The 21,662-nt window shown below is 37.9% G+C and overlaps 1 protein-coding gene across 2 annotated transcripts in view; it reads right to left on the bottom strand.

The window, feature by feature from the left end:
• Hap40 (Huntingtin-associated protein 40 kDa) overlaps positions 1–21,662 on the bottom strand; it is a 246,830-nt gene that overhangs the window by 35,796 nt on the left and 189,372 nt on the right. For both annotated transcript variants that reach the window (XM_090387399.1, XM_090387398.1), the window contains exon 8: positions 869–950. In XM_090387399.1, coding sequence (XP_090243525.1) covers positions 869–950 — 82 coding nt within the window. The remainder of the gene's footprint in view (positions 1–868; positions 951–21,662) is intronic.

Below are 21,662 nucleotides of genomic sequence, written 5' to 3'. Positions count from 1 at the left end.
ATGTAGGATTCACCCAGCTAGCAATTATTCAACATAATTTTTCTCCAAATTCTCAAACCCAACTCTTTGCCTAGTTGGGTTTGAGAATTTGGAATTAATCTCAGCTTGGATTTACTTTGCAGTTTCTTCAAATCATCCAAAATTATAACAACATTCTCACCACAGTCTTTTTTTTCCCAGCTAGCAAACATCCAATTTGAACCAACTTTGTTACAGGTTTCATCAATGGTATTTCATCAATAGAGATGTTGAATTTCTCCAAAAATGTTTAAGTTGCCGAGTAGTTGGTGCTCTTCTATTATTTGCAGTGGCAAGAAAAACAAACATTCAACTTAATTTATTATTTTCTGACAGTTAAAAATATAAAAATATTTATCTTTACAGGAAAGTTACTCTTGTGAGTTACTCCAGTTGCGTGAATGATCATCAGCTGTTTCATCGGATGTATAAGCCAGAGAATGGACATATGAGCAGGGATTCAGTTATAAGTAGGTACTGATATATAAGCAAAAAGACAAAAATAAAGATAACATAGATCAAGGGATACCTATATAATCATTTATTTTCATACTTTTTTTTTGCTACTGTGCGCATTGAGTAATTTATACTAGATTTTATGTCATTAATAATTATATTTAATATCACAGTAATTAATCAAAAGATTAATAAAAATTGATGAGTCATACTTTTTTATTGGCACCGCAACCGTTTAGGGAATTATCCATATTAAAAAAAAAAAAATACAAGCAATGCTACACACACATGTACAAATAAAATTTAGGAAGGATAAGGCAAACTAATATAAACAGAAGCATTAATATTAAAATTCCTATTGATTTTATGCTAGCAGGAAAATTTATTTTTTTACCTGGTGCATCTCCATCTGTTGTTTCCCATGCATATTTTTCTAATGTTTGGGCATGTTCAGCTCGTAATCGCTGAGGTGCTGGCTAACAAAAAAAGGATTAATGATTTAGAATACCATGATATACAGACAAATGCTTTTTAATACATTTTAGAATACCACAATATACACTAAATAAATGCTTTAAATTTAAAAATTATGAATTTCACAATTAGTATTAGTATTAAGATGGCAGAATAATGCAAGAAAATAAGGCTTATGTAGGATTCACCATAAAACAATTAAAAGGTTTGTCTACCTGGTTTCATATTTTATCTACATCTAAGTATTATCTAATCCCTTTTTAACTACAGCTTTATGACTCCATAAGGCAATGCAGTAGCTTGTTTCAATGGGTGATAAATGTTGATAAAAGCAAATTTTCTTACATCTAGTCTACAATTAGCTTTTGTTAATTTAAATTTATGTCCCCTAGTTTGTGAAATCCTAAAGAGAGAGAGAGAATATAAATCCATCATTGTTTTCTGAACCCTTTTTAAGGTTTCAGGGTTAAAAGTGCTTTAAACAACTAAATCAGATACAAGTAGATACATGGTTTCCTGACTTTGCAGCTAGCAGAAGCCAGAGCCTTCTTTCTATAAGAATATCTTTTCAACATTATGTCTAGTCTCACTGATCTCCTCTATACCTTTTCAAGCAATGCTATATCTTTCTTGAAATACACTTATCATATATTGAACACTGTATACAGGCTTTAGAACTGTATATAGTATTAAAGATGTAGTCTTGACTACAGATGTGTACAGTGGGCTAACAACTCTGTGTTCAAGAGTCGTTTTGCTGCTCTTGGCACTGTTATTTGACTGCTTCCACATGTTTGTTTATAGGCTTTACAGTGCAAGGGCAACAAGGCCATAATGCACCATCATGTGCATGGAATCAACATCCTGCCAGATAACTTTACAAGCTTCCAAAAACACAAAAATTATGTCTGATGGGGATGGCACATGCATAACTGATATCCAGCTCCCTGGCCAGCCAACTTGTCAACTGTCATATACTGATCTGATCTGATGATGCTGTATGACATTTTCTTCTATATGTATACTTGTGGATTTGACATGCGTTTGTTGATAAACACCTTTTCCATTTGCTTCTGAATTTCTGCATGAAAAAATCCAAAACATTTTCCAAAAATTAAAAAGAAAGTTTGATATCTACCACCATTTTTCCTAAATTTTGGACACCACCACCAAGTCAAGGACAGATTCAGATGTCTAGTATCATTGTTGCGGGCTCCAGGGTTCCCCCCATTCTCTGCTGAGTCATAAGTACTGGGCATAGCCCAAGCCGTTACTTCCAGCCAACAACAGAAACATCTGCCACTGCCAGACCCAACACGCATATAGCAGCCAGGGTGCACCAGACACCAGGTCTAGCACCCCCTGACCACCATCCCCAGCTGAATGGAGGCACGCCAGGTTCAACTATCGATGACTCTTTACTGGGGTCCCAGGATAGCTGGGGGGGGGGCCCAAGTAGTAAGTGAAAGGAGTTGGTGATAGCGGGAGAAGTTTGGGATGTTTGGTGGGGGGGATAAGAGGACAGTAAGTTCGGAATGGGAGAAGGCATTCCCTAGAAAACTAAGTGATGAGAGTAGTAAAAGAATACAGATTGCAGTGATCGACAGTGAGTCAATCCCACCCCGGAAAGGGGTCAGCAAATCCACCTAGTGGTGGGTCCCCAGAGGGGTTGATATCCTACCCTCTATCAGTTAGTGAGTGGTTCTCTGGTAGGGAGCCTACTAGGCCGTGGCCTGTTTCCCACTCAGCATGACTGAGTCAGAATGTGTAATCCCACCCCAGCGAACCATTTGTTGAACTGTTTGGGGTGCTTCTGCACTGTTGGCATGTAATTATGGATGGTTCTTCCAAGTGGGTTGGTGGCCTAGGGACTCTGCCAGATGGAGATCAGTTCATGTCTAATTTTTTTCCTTCTCGGATGGTGTTGTTCAGGTCCAATACTATGTTGTTGCTGCTGCATGAGAGGTTCCGTCTCTTATGGTATATTAGATAATGGTATACAACCTCAAGATGATGAGGTAACTTTTCGGATAGGACCTGCAGTGCAGGAGTAGAAACTGCTCTGCAGGCCCTAGAAGTTATCAGGATGATGGTGCGATGTGATTGGTCTAGCTGTCATTTTACTATGGTGTAGTTGACTCTATGGCCCAAGGCACCAGCCCCATAGGTGGCTATTGGGAGAAAAATACATTCATAGTAGAGATTTAAGTTTTGCCCCTTCAGACTCCAGTTCTTCCTGGTGACCCTCAAGAACTTGCCAGCATATATTTTGACCCTCTCCTTGATGTAGTTGGCATGTTCTCTGAAGGATAGCTTCTCATCCAGCAGGACTCCAAGATATTTGTAGGTAGGACAGGACAGGTAGGTATGACCAGGTCAAGGACAGGATCTCACTCGCTGCTGATGATACCCGAAGAACTTAACATTTGTTTAATTAATGGTTTGATCATGTCTGATGATTCTTTGAACCAGAAGACTGAAAGTAGACCCCCACCTAGCCAATATTACTATCAAGGCTCTTGAGGAAGGTACATTTTTGAATCTGCAAGTACCAGTTATATAGGTTGATTCTAAATTATTGTTGGGGTTTCCATGGCCTATAATTTTCAAATGGAAACAACAAAATAAAACTGCTTAAGGAATATGAAAGTGTAACTCAAAAAGTTTTATTTGGCAATGCTGTACTTGCCACATTGATGTCTGGGAGATATTGGGGGCATTACTTCAAAATGGTGACTGTTCAAGAGAAGGCAATGTGCGCACTTCGGTTTTTCGAAACAAAGTCTGTTATCACAACGCAACGTTGTTACAGAACTCAGTATGGAAAAGATCCACCTTCAGATAATGCTATCCGACTTTGGTTAAAGCAATTTCAAGAGACTGGTAGGGTTCTGCAAAAAAAGGAGCGGGAAAACTGAGCACTTCACAGGAGGATCTTGATCAAATCCACGAAGCCAACAAAAATCAACTAGACGAGCTTCTTTGCAGTTAGATATACCAAAAACGACTGTTTGGAGGGATGTTCATAACTGCCTTCACCTCCATGCCTACAAACCGCAGATTATGCAGGCTTAAAAGCCGAATGATAAACCCCGCTGTTTCCAATTTGCCCAAAAGATTTTGTCAAATGTCGAAGCTGATGAAAATTACCTTTGGAGATGGAGATTTAGTGATGAATCAACGTTTTGCGTATCAGGGAAGGTAAATCGTCATAACTGCAGAATATGGGGATCAGAAAACCCTCACAACATTCAAGAATTCAAAAGAGGTAGTCGAAAGGTCAATGTCTGGTCTGCTTTGTCATGTTCGGAAGTTTTGGGACCCTTTTTTTGCGGAAAAAACAGTGACAGCGGTGACCTATCTGGACATGCTACAGCTATATCTGTTACCCCAGTTGGAAAATCATTAGCCAAATGTGGTGTTCCAGCAGGATAGTGCACTGCCCCATTGGGCTCTTATTGTCCGAGAATTATATGACATGCATTTTCCTGGAGGCTGGGCTGGATGGACAGATTCCATGGCCTCCGCACTCAGCCGATCTTACATTGCTTGATTTCTTCCTGTGGGGATACGTGAAGGATATTGTGTTCAAGACCATTGTGACCGCCCTCGAAGGGCACCTCCGTAGCCAGGTGGGAAGGAGCAGCAGTGCGTAGTACACACTTCTTGATTAGACCGGGGTTCGAGCCCGTCACCAGCAAATAAGGAGGATGCGGAAAGGTCAGGTAATGACCACCGCATATCCCGGAGCAATATGGCCTTAGTTGCTAATGCTCCCAAAAACCACATAACAAACAAACAGATGCGATCAAAACAGTTACACCGCAAATGCTGGAGAACACTCGGAGGGAAATTGAATATCGCTTGGACATCTTACGTGCCATGAAAGGTGTGCATGTTGAAGTTGTTTAGCATTCTGCAGTATTCATTCTATAGGTAATAAAAATTTTTGAGTTACACTTTCATATTCCGTAAGTAGTTTTATTTTGTTGTTTCTGGTTAGAAAATTATAGGCCATGGAAACCCCCACAATAATTTAGAATCACCCTGTACTTTGACAATAGTATATAGACGATTTATCTGCAGTCATTACTCACGAATCAGAGGTGATTAGCATTAGTAGAGGCATATGATGCAAGAAAGCAAGCTCATGCAGCATCAGCCAAAAAAAAAAAACACTTCCACTTCACCCCTCCGTTCATTTGAAATACCTGTCCAGCTGAGCCTTAAATTTATTTAGGCTATCAACTTCCACAAGGGATGGAAGTCTGTTCCACCAACCAACTACCCGCTGGCTAAAGGCAAATTTCCGCACATCTATCCGACATCTGTCTTTCCTCAATTTGAATTTATGCCCTCTCAGGTGATTATTCTGAGCAAGAGGAAGAATCCCATCAGCACTGATCATGCTCAGACCATTCAAGGCTTTATACACCTCTATCAGATCACCTTGCCGATGCCTAGTCTCCAGATACTGTAATTTGCAAAACTTAAGCCTTTCTTCGTTACAGCAACCCTTTGTTCCATTCACTAATCTTGTTGCCCTTCTCTGTACTCTTCCCAGCAGCTCTACATCCTTCTTGAAATGAGGCCTTCAGACCAGTATACAGTACTCAAGGTGTGGCCTAACCATTGCCTTATACAAGGGAATAATCACCTCCTTATCCCTGCTAGAAAAATTCCTATATATCATTGACAATACACCATGAGCTACTCTTGCAGCCCGTCTGCACTGCTCAGAGAACTTCATATCTGCCTGCACAACCACCTCCAGGTCCCTTTCATTCTCTACCACTGTCAGTGTAGTACCAGAGTTGATACGTTGCTCTGGGGTTGCTGTTTCCCATGTGTAGTACTTTACATTTGTCAATGTTAAACTTCATTTGCCACCTCTCAGCCCATCTGCTCAACCTTTCCAGATCCTGTTGCAGCAGCATAGCATCAGTAGTGTCCTTAACAATCCTGCCAACCTTCGTATCGTCTGCAAACTTGGACCATTAAGCTTGATATACCATCATCAATATTATTTATAAAAACAGAAAACAATAATGGACCCAACATTGAACCCTGAGGGACTCCACTAATAACATTAGTCCACGATAAGCAGTGTCCATTGATTACCACTCTGTCTTCTCCCACTCAACCACCCCTTTATCCATAGCAGCAATCTGCCTCCAATGCCACACTGCTCCAATTTGTGCAGCAGCCTTCCATGTGCAACAGTATCAAAAGCCTTTCTAAGATCCAAGTATATAATATCAAAGTTATTCCCTGCATCCAGCTCTTTTGTGACTGCATCATAGTATCCAATCAAATTGGTCAGGCAAGACTTCCCCTTAACAAAACCATGCTCTGTCTGAGCTATAACTGAAGCCTTGTCCAGATGATCCTGCAGTGCTTCTTTAACCAGTGCCTCCATTAATTTTCCTGGAACAGAAGTTAAACTCAGATGTCTATAATTACTTGTGTCAGCCTTTGATCCTCCTTTGTTAATTGGGGTTACATTTGCACATCTCCAGTCTGTGGGTACCAACCCTGAATCGAAGGAAGCTCTCATAATTATGGTTAAAGGTTTGCTTACTTCCTTTGCTGCCTCCTTTAATATAACTGGATAGATACCATCCACCCCAGGTTCCTTTCTAGTGTTTATATTCAACAATTTCTTTTTTTTTTTTTTTTTTGTTAGTTGTTCGCGCATCAGCTTCTATGGCCATATTGCACCTCCCAAAGTTTTTGCATTTTACTGTGATTCAAGCCCGAGGCAGGAATCGAACCTGCGACCTTTGGGTTGCCAGGCAGGCACTTTACCTAACTGGCTAGCCCGGTCGGCCAAACACCAATTTCTCCTCTACTTTACTCTCAGTTATTACAAGATTATCTAGATTACTGCCAGAGTTGAATACACCTCTGGCATTCCCCTCGCTGAATAACTCCTCATGTGTGAATGTAGATGCAAAATATTCATTTAGTTTGTTAGCTACCTAAGCAGGATCATCAACAGTTGAACCATCGATATCAAGTGAACCAATTTGATTCATCCCCTTCCTTCTAGAGTTTACATAAGAAAAGAACTCTTTGTTGTTTTTCTTTGCATCCTTTGCCAAAGATTTCTCATAATCTGCCTTTGCCTGCCTAACCACTTTTGTGACTTGGGTCCAGACCAGCTTATATCTATCATAGGCTTCAGTGTCAAGTGTTAATTTATAAAAATTAACAAAATGCATGGGATACATATGTATCCCATGCATTTTTCTTCTCTACCATGTGTCTCATTAGTTCATCTCACATCCATTTAGGCCTAAACCTTGAATAATATTTCTTAGTTGGATTGTAAAGCCTAGTAGCTTCCAAGAAAAGTTCTTTGAATGCTTCCCATTTTGAATTTGCTGTTGGTAACATCATCAGTTGGTCCCACTGTATAGAATTTCAATACTGTATCTGACCATCGTAGTCGCCTTTATGAAAGCAATAACCCTTCCCTTTACCCCTAATGGTAGTTACCTCTTTGAGTAAATCCCACTTTAGCACACTGTGATCACTGCCACCTAGTGGTTCATTTATCTGCAGATTCTTAATGCATGAAGAATCACTGCTGATAATCAAATCAAGAGTATTCCTCCCTCTAGTTGCCTCCCGAACATGCTGATGTAGAAAACAATCATCCAATAAATCCACAAAAGCCTTGCTAGTGTGTGAGTGACCAGACTCCAAATTCCAGTCAATATCTGGAAAATTAAAATCTCCCATTATAAGACTCTCTGATTTACTGGCCCACTCTATTTCCCTGTACAGTTTCTTATAATACTCATCAGAGTCATTAGGCCTATAGCACACTCCTACTCTCAATTTTGATCTCCCAATGCTTATGTCACACCAAACTGACTCGACACTGCACTGTCCAGCGATGTCGACTGGCTTCACTTCCTTGGATTTTATGTGTTTCTTAACTAATAGCACAACCCTTCCTCCCTTCCGATCCTGTCTATCCTTTCTGTTGACGTTGTACTCCCCAAATTCCAGTTCTGCATTCCTTATATCTGTGTGACACCATGTCTCTGATATCCCAACAATATCTGCCTTTGATGCTTTGAGCAATACCTCAACCTATAATATCCCTGTATATCCATTTACTATGGAGTTGGAGGTGGATCATGCTTTTCCCTTAGATGAAATGGCTCAGTGTGTGGGCTCTCGATTTGTAATCACAGTTTATAGGAAACTTATGTGTAGAGGCCAGCTTGCTAATTATGGGTGCAGTGCTGTGCAATGTTTGAGTGTAGTCCCACTCTGATTCTGTCACTGACGAGGATGTTGAGAATGCCAAAGGTAGATCAGACTTATTTAAATGTGAATCCCCACCCCACCCAATGTCCTCAACATATTTTTGTTGTGTGGGAGTATTTCAGTTCCAGATTTCAATCATAACCAAGAAAAAATTGCCATAGCTCATATTTCCCACTATCTGGGAATTTACAGTCATTCTACCAGTTGCATCCTTACCATATAGGTTGTGTGAAACTCCTCAGCAAGAAACTGCAGTCAGTGGTTTCTAAAATCAAGTCTATTATTCTCTTGCTGCAATGTGCCAAGCATATAATCCCATGTATTAGATTATATGCCTGATTTGTGGGGCATGTCTGTCGTATTGGGGATGCTGACTGTAGGTAGGCTTTCTGTTCATATCTTAGAGCATGAGGGGTATAATTGCAGGCCAACTTGATTGCTCTGTCATTGTGTAGCATTATTGCTGTGTGCAGCAATAATGGCAGTTCCTGCTTTACGAATTCCCCGGTTTACAAGTTCTTTTTTTTCAAGTATCAACAAAATCGAAAATATGAACATTAATTACAATAAATAAATGCTAAATATTCATAAATGTGGCATTTCAAACCACGCACGTAGCTACATAACACAGTACTACTGTGCATGCTGTTGTTAGTTCAGGCAGAGATAAGGAGGGAGGTCCAACTGTTAAAGAATTTCATATTTTAGATGCAATCAAAATAAAAGAAGCGTGGGACAAAATTACAGAGAGAAACGTGAAGTGTGTTTGGAATAAACTCTCTTATAAGGTTATTGATAACTTTGAAGGATTTCAAGAACAAGCAGAGATCGTACAAAATAAAATAGAAGTGGTCGTAAATTTATAAATACATATAAAAAAATTTATACAATATTTATAAATATATACAGGGTGTCAAAAAAGTTTCACACAATTTTGGTGTAAAATTATTAACCAATCGGTAGAATAAAAACCAAATTATGAATCTAGAGATTTAAATAATGCTTATGCACGCTATCATGAATTTATAAGGAAAAGACTGTCCTGGAAACAAATTACTCTTGAAGTATTTGAGAAGAAGATGACTCCTTGTGCTTCCAACAAACTAACAATGAGTGCTGAGCCAACAATGAGTGATGAACCATCAACAAATGTGCAATTAGTCGATGATGATGAAGAATAAATATTCTTTAACAATTGTATGACACAAATAATTTCTTTATTATTATAATTTGCTTGATTTTAAAGGTTATGTTTTCATTTCTTTGGATAAATAAATCATTCTTTAAGCATGAATCCCGGGGGCTCATATCTGGTGAGTATGGGCTTGGCACACCCAGGGTCCTGAGCTGGATATCATCATTCTTCTCTTTCTTTGAGATTCCCTTCTACTTCTACTTCTCTCTCTCTCTCGGGGTAATTCAGAAAATTTTTTTTTTGTCTAGTGCAGCATAAGCCTCAGGCTTCCTTGCCACCATATGGTTAATAATAATAAACTATTGTTTTGTCGACCTTTACTTAACACTATTATGGTAAAATTTCATTGCTGAGAAAATAACCCCTGTTTTTTAACATTACGTTTATGGGAAATAAATTTCCCCATTACGAGTTTTTGCTTTACGAGCACGCACTAGGAATGAATTAACTTTTAAATTCGCAAACTACCTGTAATGTTAGAACATGGATGTATAACATTCTTCATCACTCTTGATTAGAGATGCTCCATATATGCCTTCATAGTAAAATGTATGTGAGTTCCTTAATTTGTAATATTAAACATAATACAGGTATTCACATATACTCTACTGTGAAGGCAGTTAATTCTACATGTTGAGTGATGGTAAATTCCTTATAGTTTGACTAATATACGTCATTGTCTGCTTCCTTAGAGTGTGACAGTTGATGCTTTCTGTATCATTTTCTTTTTTCTGCTGCTTCTTTCTATGGCCTCCTGTTTTTCTGAGACTCTCTGTTATCACTTTTCTGCATTTTCTCCTCCCCTTTTATTTTTTGTTTTATATTCACTGTTCGTGATTCACAATAGTTTGTCTTTTGCCACGTCTCTGTGTTTTTAGAGTATGTCCAGGTCCACTTAAATCAAGGGATGCATTCCTGGCAAATCTGTGTTAAGAGAAAATCTGCATTCAAGGGGCTAGTATATATTTTTCCTGCAAAATGCTATTTTTTGTGCAAATATTTAAGGAGAAATATATACTACTGTATTTTATTTTTATTTACTATTAAAGAAATAATAAAATTACAAAAACAACTTGACAAAAAATTTTATACAATATTTATAAATATATACAGGGTGTCAAAAAAGTTTCACACGATTTTGGTGTAAAATTATTAACCAATCAGTAGAATAAAAACCAAATTATGAAATATATATTTTATCATTATTACTGCAATCAATAAATAAAAATGTAAAACAAATATATTTAACAGTTTGTACCAAAATCAGGCAAAACTTTCTGGACACCCTGTATATATATATATAAATGTATACATATATTTATGCAAAATTAAAATACATAAGGGTACATATGTACTCTTATAAAGATATAACATTAGCATTAGCATTAGTAGAGGCATATGATGCAAGAAAGCAAGCTTATTCAGCATCAGCCAAAAAAAAAAAAAAAAAAAACACACCACTCCCATTTCGCCCCTCCGTTCGTTCGAAATACCTGTCCAGTTGAGCTTTCAATTTGTTTAGGCTATCAACTTCAACAACAAGTGATGGAAGTCGGTTCCACCAACCAACCACCCGCTGGCCAAAGGCAAATTTCCGCACATCTATCCGACATCTGTCCTTCCTCAATTTGAATTTATGCCCTCTGAGGTGATTATTCTGAGCAAGATGAAGGATCCCATTGGCATTGAGCATGCTCAAACCATTCAAAGCCTTATACACCTCTATCAGATCAACTCCCCGGTGCCTAGTCTCCAGAATCTCTAATTTGCAAAACTTAAGCCTTTCTTCATAAGAGCAACCCTTTGTTCCATTCACTAATCTTGTTGCCCTTCTCTGTACCCATTCCAGCAGCTCTACATCATTCTTGAAATGAGGCCTCCAGACCTGTATACAGTACTCAAGATGTGGCCTAACCATTGCCTTATACAAGGGAATAATCACCTCCTTATCCCTGCTAGAATAATTCCTGTATATCATTGACAAGACACCATGAGCCACTCTTGCAGCTCGTCTGCACTGCTCAGAGAACTTCATATCTGCCTGCACAATTACCCCCAGGTCCTTTTCATTCTCCACCACTGTCAGTGTAGTACCGCAGAGTTGATACGTTGCTCTGGGGTTACTGTTTCCCATATGTAGTACTTTACATTTGTCAATGTTAAACTTCATTTGCCACCTCTCAGCCCATCTGTTCAACCTTTCCAGATCCTGTTGCAGCAGCATAGCGTCAGTAGTGTCCTTAACAACCCTGCCAACCTTTGTATCATCTGCAAACTTGGACGTTAAACTTGATATCCCATCATCAATATCATTCATAAACACCGAAAACAACAACGGACTCAACACTGAACCCTGAGGAACTCCACTAATAACATTAGTCCACGTTGAGCAGTGTCCATTGATTACCACTCTCTGTCTTCTGCCACTCAACCATCCCCTTATCCATAGCAGCAATTTGCCTCCAATGCTACACTGCTCCAGTTTGTGCAGCAGTCTTCCATGCGCAACAGTATCAAAAGCCTTTCTAAGATCCAAATATATAATATCAAAGTTATTCCCTGCATCCAGTTCTTTTGTGACTACATCATAGTATCCAATCAAATTGGTCAGGCAAGACCTGCCCTTAACAAAACCATGCTGCGTCTGAGCTATAACTGAATTCTGGTCTAGATGATCCTGCAGTGCTTCTTTAACCAGTGCCTCCATTAATTTACCTGGAACAGAAGTTAAACTAACAGGTCTATAATTGTGTCAGCCTTTGATCCTCCTTTGTGAATTGGGGTTACATTTGCACATCTCCAGTCTATGGGTACCTCCCCTGAGTCCAAAGAAGCTCTCATAATTATGGCTAGGGGTTTGCTTACTTCCTTTGCTGCCTCCTTTAATATAACTGGATAGATCCCATCCACCCCAGGTGCCTTTTTTATGTTTATCCTCAACAATCTCTCCTCCACTTTCCTCTCAGTTATTACAAAATCATCCAGCTCACTGCCAATGTTTACTTTACCTACATCATTCTCCTTCCTGAATAACTCCTCATGCATGAATGTAGATGCAAAATACTCATTTAGATTGTTAGCCACCTGAGCAGGATCCTCAACTGTTGAACCATCAATATCCAGTGGACCAATCTGATTCATCCCTTTCCTTCTTGAGTTTAAATATGTAAAGAACTCTTTTCTGTTTTTCTTTGCATTCTTTGCCAAGGATTTTTCGTAGTCTGCCTTTGCCTGCCTAATCTCCTTTGTGACTTGGTTACAGACCAACTTAAATCTATCATAGGCTTCCATGTCACCCATTAATTTGTATGTATCCCATGGATTTTTCTTCTCTGCCACATGTCTCATTAGTTCATCTGACAATCATTTAGGCCTAAACCTTGAACAATATTTCTTAGTTGGTATGTAAAGCCTAGTAGCCTCCAAGATTAGTTCCTCGAATGCTTCCCATTTTGAGTTTGCTGTTGGTAACATCATCAGTTGGTCCCACTGTATAGAATTTAAATACTGTCTCAGACCATCATAGTCGCCTTTACGAAAACAAAAACCCTTCCCTTTACCTCTGATGGTAGTTACCTCCTTGAGTAAATCCCACTTCAACACACTGTTATCACTGCCACCTAGTGGTTCATTTATCTGCAGATTCTTAATGCATGAAGGATCACTACTGATAATCAGATCAAGTGTATTGCTCCCTTTTGTTGCCTCACGAACATGCTGATGTAGAAAACAATCATCCAATAAATCCACAAAAGCCTTGCTAGTGTGCGAGTGACCAACCCACAAATTCCAGTCAATATCTGGGAAATTAAAATCCCCCATTATAAGACTCTCTGATTTACTGGCCCACTCTATTTCCCTGTACAATATCTTATTATACTCATCAGAGTCATTAGGCCTATAGCACACTCGTACTCTCAATTTTGATTTCCCTATGCTTATGTCACACCAAACTGACTCGACACTGCCCTGTCCATCGATGTCGACTGGCTTCACTTCCTTGGACTTTATGTGTTTCTTAACTAATAGCATAACCCCTCCTCCCCTCCTGTCCTGTCTATCCTTTCTGTAGACGTTGTACTCCCCAAATTCCAGTTCTGCATTACTTATATCTGTGTGACACCACGTCTCTGATATCCCAACAATATCTGCCTTTGATGTTTTGAGCAATACCTCAAATTCATCAAATTTATTTACCAAACTCCTAGCACTGGTGTACACGCAGGTATACATGCACCTGTTTCTATTCTTAGCTACCCTAACACAACCCATGTGTTTACTTGTACCGCAATGACTCCCAGCAGTCTCTGAAATATCCTGCATCTTGTTTTTCAGGCTTCTGCTCATTTCAATAGAAGCAGTGCAAGAATCACTTCCTCCTCTGCCAGTGGCTACTGTTAATCTATTAGTCCTTGTATCCCCCCAACTAGCAGTTTTCCGACCCACCTAACACTGCCTCGACAGCATCAGCAAAAATTCTTGCACCCTTTCTATTTAAGTGTATCCCATCCCTGTAGAAGCAATCTCTCCTGTTAACAAGTAGCTTAATTAATGCTTAATAGACTCTGTGGATACTTGTACTAAAAAGTGAATTCAAGGTGTTTTGAGTACCATTAATAACTTTCACATATAATAAGAAAAATTTGTCCAAAATACTTAAATACTGTATACATACACAGAGTGTCCAGAAAGTTTTGCCTGATTTCGATAAAAACTGTTAAATATATTTTTATTTATTGTCTATTGTATTGTTATTGTTTATTATATATTGTATATTATTTTACATTTTTTAAACAGTAAATTTTTTAAAATTTTATTTCAGATTGCAGTTTATTGGACATGTGTTTTGACTTAATAAAGAATGAATAAATTTGAGAGTACAATGTCTGTGTGTGATGCACCCAGGTCTGAACAACCAAAAGCAGCAACAGTGGAAGAAAAGGCAGTGCAGTTATTGGCTAGTATAACTCACAGTCCTCAAAAATAAGTTTGGTATCTTTCTACAGAACTTAGATATTTCTCGACAAAGTGTTTACAGTTTACTAAAGAAAATGTCTTGAAGCCATATATTCCATGACGGTTTCATCACATGTAGTGGAGATGCTAATCGACAAGTACAGTTTTGTAGAACTTTACCTAGATATGATTCTTACTGCGACCACCCACAAGACAGGGTTTGGTTGTCTGATGAAGCCTGCTTCAAACTTAAGGGGCACATTAACCGGCACAGTTATGTCTATTGGGCTCACGAAAATCCACACATCCTTGTTGAAAAAGAAGTAAACTTTCCAGGGGTGACTGTCTGGGCATCAGTCTCCAGTCGGTCCCTTTTTCTTTGATGGGACAATCAATTCCAATAATTATCTCAACACTTCGCAATCTTATTTTTATCCTTAAGTGCAACATCAGAGATTTTTTATTTCAACAAGGTCACCCCATTATGGAAGATAGGTAAGTGGTTGGTTTGATAACACGTTTTGAGGTTGTTGGATAGGTTGTTATGCACCCATTAATTGGCCATCCTGGTCACCAGATCTAATCCCACCCGAATTTTTCTTATAGGGGGGATTCTAAAACTAAAACATTTATTATACAGAAGCCAAGGAATGTTCAAGAACTTCGCCAAGTGATTGGCAATATGTAACAGTATGCTACTTTTGATGGTGAGCTATGTCAAAAGATCAGAGAATTGCAACTGTTAAATGTTACTACCAATATGGTTCAAATGATGCAGAGGCAAGTTGTAGTGTAGCAGGACGATTACAAAAGTGCATTGATGACAAGGGAGAAAAATTTGAACAGTTTGATTAATTCATTGACTGAAATAATATCGAAAATAAAATTATGTTCTTTTTGCATTCTGATTGCACTAAAATAATAGAATAATGATAAAAATATATTTCATAATTTGGTTTTTATTCTACCGATTGGTTAATAATTTTACACCAAAATTGTGTGAAACTTTTTTGACACCCCGTATATATTTATAAATATTATATAAATTTTTTTATACGTATTTATAAATTTACGACCACTTCTATTTTATTTTGTACGATCTTTGCTTGTTCTTGAAATCCTTCAAAGTTATCAATAACCTTATAAGAGAGTTTATTCCAAACACACTTCACGTTTCTCTCTGTAATTTTGTCCCACACTTCTTTTATTTTGACTGCATCTAAAATATGAAATTCTTTAACAGTTGGACCTCCCTCCTTATCTCTGCCTGAACGAACAACAGCAGCATGCACAGTAGTACTGTGTTATGTAGCTACGTGCATGGTTTGAAATGCCACATTTATGAATATTTAGCATTTATTTATTGTAATTAATGTTCATATTTTCGATTTTGTTGATACTTGAAAAAAAAGAACTTGTAAACCGGGGAATTCGAAAAGCAGGAACTGCCTGTATACATGTTAAAATATGGATTCCAGTTAATATGCTGCACACAGCAATAATGCTACACAATGACAGAACAATCAAGTTGGCCTGCAAATATACCCCTCATGCTCTAAGATATGAACAGAAAGCCTACCTACAGTTAGCTTCCCCAATACGACAGACATGCCCCACAAATCAGGCATATAATCCAATACATGGGATTATATGCCTGGCTCATTGCAGCAAGAGAATAATAGACTTGATTTTAGAAACCACTGACTGCAGTTTCTTGCTGAGGAGTTTCACACAACCTATATGGTAAGGATGCAACTAGCAGAATGAGTGTAAATCCCCAGATAGTGGGAAATATGAGCTGTGGCAATTTTTTCCTGGTTATGATTGAAATCTGGAACTGAAATACTCCCACACAACAAAAATATGTTGAAGACATTGGGTGGGGTGGGGATTCACATTTAGATAAGTCTGCTCTACCTTTGGCATTCTCAAAATCCTCATAGTGACAGAATCAGAGTGGGACTACACTCAAACATTGCACAGCACTGCACCCATAATTAGCAAGCTGGCCTCTGCACATAAGTTTCCTATAAACAGTGGTTACAAATCGAGAACCCACACACTGAACTATTTCATCTAAGGGAAAAGCATGATCCACCTCCAACTCCATAGTAAATGGATATACAGGGATATTATGGGTTCATCACCTCTGATTCACGAGTAAGTAATGACTGCAGATAAATCGTCTATATACTATTGTCAAAGTACAAGGTTTCTTAATTATTGTGGGGGTTTCCGGGGCCTATAATTTTCTAACCAGAAACAACAAAATAAATCTACTTATGGAATATGAAAGTGTAACTAAAAAATTTTTATTACCTATAGAATGAATACTGCAGAATGCTAAACAACTTCAACATGCACACCTTTCATGGCATGTAAGATGTCCAAGCGATATTCAATTTCCCTCCAAGTGTTCTCCAGCATTTGCGGTGCAACTGTTTCAATCGCAGCAACAATTCTGAGCTTCAGTTCATCGAGGGAGGTCACAGGAGTCTTGAACACAATATCCTTCACGTATCCCCACAGGAATAAATCAAGCAATGTAAGATCGGGTGAGCGCGGAGGCCACGGAATCAGTCCATCCAGCTCAGGGCCCAGGAAAATGCATGTCAAAAAATTTTCTTGGACAATAAGAGCCCAATATGGCAGTGCATCATCTTGCTGGAACGCCACAATTGGCTGATGATTTTCTAACTGGGATAACAGATACAGCTGTAGCATGTCCAGATAGGTCACCGCTGTCACTGTTTTTTCCGCAAAAAAAAAAGGGCCCGAAAACTTCTGAACATGACAAAGCAGACCAGACATTGACCTTTGGACTATCTCTTTTGAATTCTCGAATGGCATGAGGGTTTTCTGATTCCCATATTCTGCAGTTATGACGATTTACCGTCCCTGATAGGTAAAATGTTGATTAATCACTAAATCTCCATCTCCGAAGGTAATTTTCTGTGGACAATTGTGCTAAAAAGTGAATTCAAGGTGTTTTGAGTACCACAAATAACTTTCACATATAATAAGAAAAATTTGTCCAAAATACTCAAATACTGTATACATATACAGGGTGTCTCAAAAATACATGGCATAACTTCAGGAATGAGTTCCTCATATATAAACAATAAAAATATTTTATATGAACATAGTTCCGGAAATGCTTGGTTTCCGAGTTTTGGTCTATTCATGACACTTAACTGTTCACATCACCTTATATTAATTGTTCAAAATGTCCACCTTCTGCATGAATACAGGCCTCACATTGACGTCTCATGGATTCGTGAAGATGATAACAAATTCCTGGCATGTTTCGTACTGTCTCACAACCTGCCACAATTCAATTGCGGAGAGTCTACCGGAGTCGAATACATCAATGACTTTAAATGGCCCCATAAGAAGAAATCTAGTGGGTTTAAATCAGATGAGCATGGAGGCCAGGCAGTTGGTCTCCAACCCCTCTACTTCAGGAGTCGAAGATCTTGGTCATCCTCTGTTGGCAACACGAGGTGTAAAGGTCCCATGTTCACAAAGGCAGCGATGGATACCTTCAAACGTTTTCCTGTCTGGACATCTTCGTTCTGGGAACCTTTCGTGGTACAAACGACAAGCCTCCAGAGCATTGCCGTCTGCCAAACCATACATAAAGTGCATATCCGCTTGCTCCTGATTTGAGTACATGGTCGCAATGGAAACTACCAGATTCTGTCACTACCTTGTGATGAAGGAAATCACCTGCAGGAGATAATACATTCCGGTTAATAACTCGGGAACCAAGCATTTCCAGAACTATGTTGATATAAAATATTTTTATTGTCTACATATGAGGAACTCATTCCTGAAGTTATGCCGTGTATTTTTGAGACACCCTGTATAATGATTGTAACATCATAACATTCAATCGTAAAAAGTCAATGTCAAGCTGCTTCATCCAATTCATGTACTGATTGTGTAATAAAAGTGCCTCTTCAGTGATTCTGATAGTCAAAACCCTCAAGAGTGGGCTCAGACTTGTATTTTCTCAAAAGCAATATGGAGATCTAATTACTGTAGTTCAATGTTGATAAGGGATGCATCGTGGAAGATTAGCAACTCTAACACATCATCGGCTCCCTCAATTTCTGTTATGGCTGCCATGTGAGTCTTCAATTGCCATGGGTAGTTCATCTCTACAACTAGGGAAGGCTTCATTATAGGCCTCACTGATGGCAAAGATTGTCATCATTATGTAGAAAGCTTTACATCAGCCTCACACATTTTTCATATCATGATCATCAATAATGCTTTAACAATGAAACTATATGTGTACAATAATTTCAAGACAATGAGGGATAACCTCCTGGTACTTGACAGCAATCAAGAGGTGTTGATGGTAAATCTGTGCACAAGAAGTGTACACATCAAGTCTGGTGAGATTGTCCAAACTTGATACTGCTATTTTTACATAAAATTTTGCTTTTTGATTTGTTGAAATATAAACCACATTACAGCAAATTAGTGTTGGGCAGAAGTGAGGCCAACACTAATTTGCCAAATTGCTCTTCTTAAATGAATTTTATTCATTTAAGAAGAGCAATGAATTTGATTTTAACCCTCATTGTGGGAGATTAATATTTATATTCTTATGCATGACATTTTAATAAATTTTATTCCTATGTTTTTATATATTATTATTATTATGATGATTTTATAGTATCCAAAGCTTTACTGAAATCTAAGTAAACTATGTTAAAATTATTCTTTGCCTCCATTCTTTAAGAATTGACTCCATTATTTTCCCTGGTACAAAAGTCATACTTACAGGTCTGTAATTACTCACTTCATCCTGAACCCTTCTGAATAGGAAGAAAATTTGCAAATCCCCAAAATTTGCACATCTCCAAAGGACTTTCTCTGATCCAAGAATGCTTTTGCTGCTTCTTTTAATATAATTGGGTAGATACTATCAACTTCAACTTCCTTGTTTACTTTTAACAGAAATTTCTTTATAATAAATTTCTTTCATAATTGGAAGTGAAATTATTTCATAAAATAATTTCACTTCCAATTATGAAATAATTTTAACTCCAAATCATAAAATTCTTTAGCTCCTGCTTAGACAACTGAGACAAAAAAGAAAAAAAAAATTAAGGAAGGATATGTGTTACAATTTATTTTCTTATTGTTTTTTTTTTTTTTTAAAGATGGATGCTACATAAGGGTTGTTCATTACATCATTTTGCCAATAGTGAAAAACAGCATGAACGACTTCAACAATGGTGACTCAGGGAATTTCCTTTGTTGGGTTCAATTGTTCTGGTTGGTCTGATTAGACGTCATAGCTTGTAGTCGCATGGATGATATTCCGAAAGACTATGTGGGTTATCATCAGTGGAGAGAGGAAAGTGGATCAGTTTAGCCACTTGTCCGACTCCTCTCTTTGCTGCCTGTCTGTCAGACCTTTGAAGGTTCCCACGTTATATGATGGCTGCATGGAACTCACTTCCAATTCTCATTCTCCTGGATTGTGACTGTGCCAATACCTGTCTAGTCATACACTGGGTGTGAAAATTTGGGAATATGCAAAGCCAGGAGGAAGATGGTATTGATGAGGATGTAGAATTGCATTAACAAAACAGACACAAATTGGCTGGTTTCATTTAACTAATGTTATTTTAAAATAAAAATTAACTAAATTTTCATTTGCATGGTGGAATACTATTATCATACCAAAGATAGCTGCCAAGCTTTGGCTTCCGGAAAGCAGAAGATGTCATAATTTTTATCAGAAGAAAGCATGTGATTATTGGAAAAAGCTGGTGGAAAAGAGGAAATTTTTTACAATTCAGACTTTGGCCCCTTAATGGCCCCTTTGAGAGTTTAATGGGCCCCTCAATTTAGATCCTTCGAGGGCATCTGCCCTATCCTACAAGCTCTCATATAGGCCCATAACAACGCTGAGTTGTCGACTGATTTCCTTACACTCCTTGCATCGCGCACATACAAAGACATCCCCCATGGCAGTATCATGTCCCGTACCTGACTGCTCCACAAACATCAAGCAAATAGTGCATTTTAAAAGGCTGTGATTCAGAGGGCAACTGCCCCCCCTCAGTTCTCCATTGAGCCACAGCACTTCCATTTGCTTGAGCCTTTTGCTTTGCTGCTCTGGTTTGAGTCATGATTTCGATTTAATTTCAATAAAATTTCAATTTCAGTACAAAATTAAAACCCTAATCTTGTATCCCAACACAGTTATACTGAAACTCGATACTGAAACATAAATATAGCGTTATAACGCTATATTTATGTTTCAGTATCGAGTGTTATCTACGAAATCCATTTATATAACTTCCATATCAAGTTAAGTATTAATCATTTATTTTTGCTAATTATTTATGTTACGTAATCTAAGTCGTTATATGTATATAGTTAAAAGTACAATTTAATTGACAATGAAGTTCAGCAAGGTTAATAGATTTTCTGATTAATTGACAATATTATATTATGTACTATACTATACTGAGCTTATGCTATCTAGTTCGAGATATTTTGTATCGCGTAACAATGGCGGCAATTTATGAACGGTAAATCTACGGACACTTAAGTATCGATTAACTTCCAAATCTCGCTGTCTCAATTCAGAATAAACTAAGAATCCTGAATAGCTACTTACAGAAAATAATTTGATATAACAATTGGTTAATAAATCGGCTAAATATGGTTAAAAAAAAACCTCTTGTTCAGCGGAGCTGCAACTTGTAACACATGGATTTGATATCCTTACCGATACTAAGTAATACCTATAAAATCTCTATCTAAGTTAAACTTTAAACTAAGTATCGTAACTAGGAATATAAAGTTACTCTAGAAAATAAGTTAATATGCCAATTAAGCTAATAAAACAGAAAATAAATCAGAAAAAACTTCTCTGTTCCAGGAGCGGCAATAAGCTACGTCCGCACAGGCTACTCTCGTTCTCAAATCCTCCATATACAACCATCAGTTTATTGTAAATATACAACAGGTAATATACAACCATCAGTTTATTGTAAATAATTTGTTTTTCGATATTATTTGTATAAACTTCAGTTATAGTAAAAATTTTATTTAATGGTCAGAGTATAAGTTTATTTATTCCTAGACAAGACTAATATTACTTATTCTCAGATAGGTACTACCACCCAGACGGCACCATTTTAGGGCTATTTTGTATTTGTGTGGGATAATAACTCAACTATCCAGTTGTCCCTATTAGACTTAGAAAAGCAAAAAGGTAGAGGGAAAGTAATAGTAGGAGTGTAAG

This window comes from Mastigoproctus giganteus, chromosome 13 (genome assembly GCF_048544385.1).
Source record: "Mastigoproctus giganteus isolate SK-2022 chromosome 13, ASM4854438v1, whole genome shotgun sequence".
Lineage (NCBI taxonomy): Eukaryota > Metazoa > Arthropoda > Arachnida > Uropygi > Thelyphonidae > Mastigoproctus > Mastigoproctus giganteus.
Note: the sequence above shows the minus strand (reverse complement) of the source record. Positions and strands in the feature narration are given on the sequence as shown.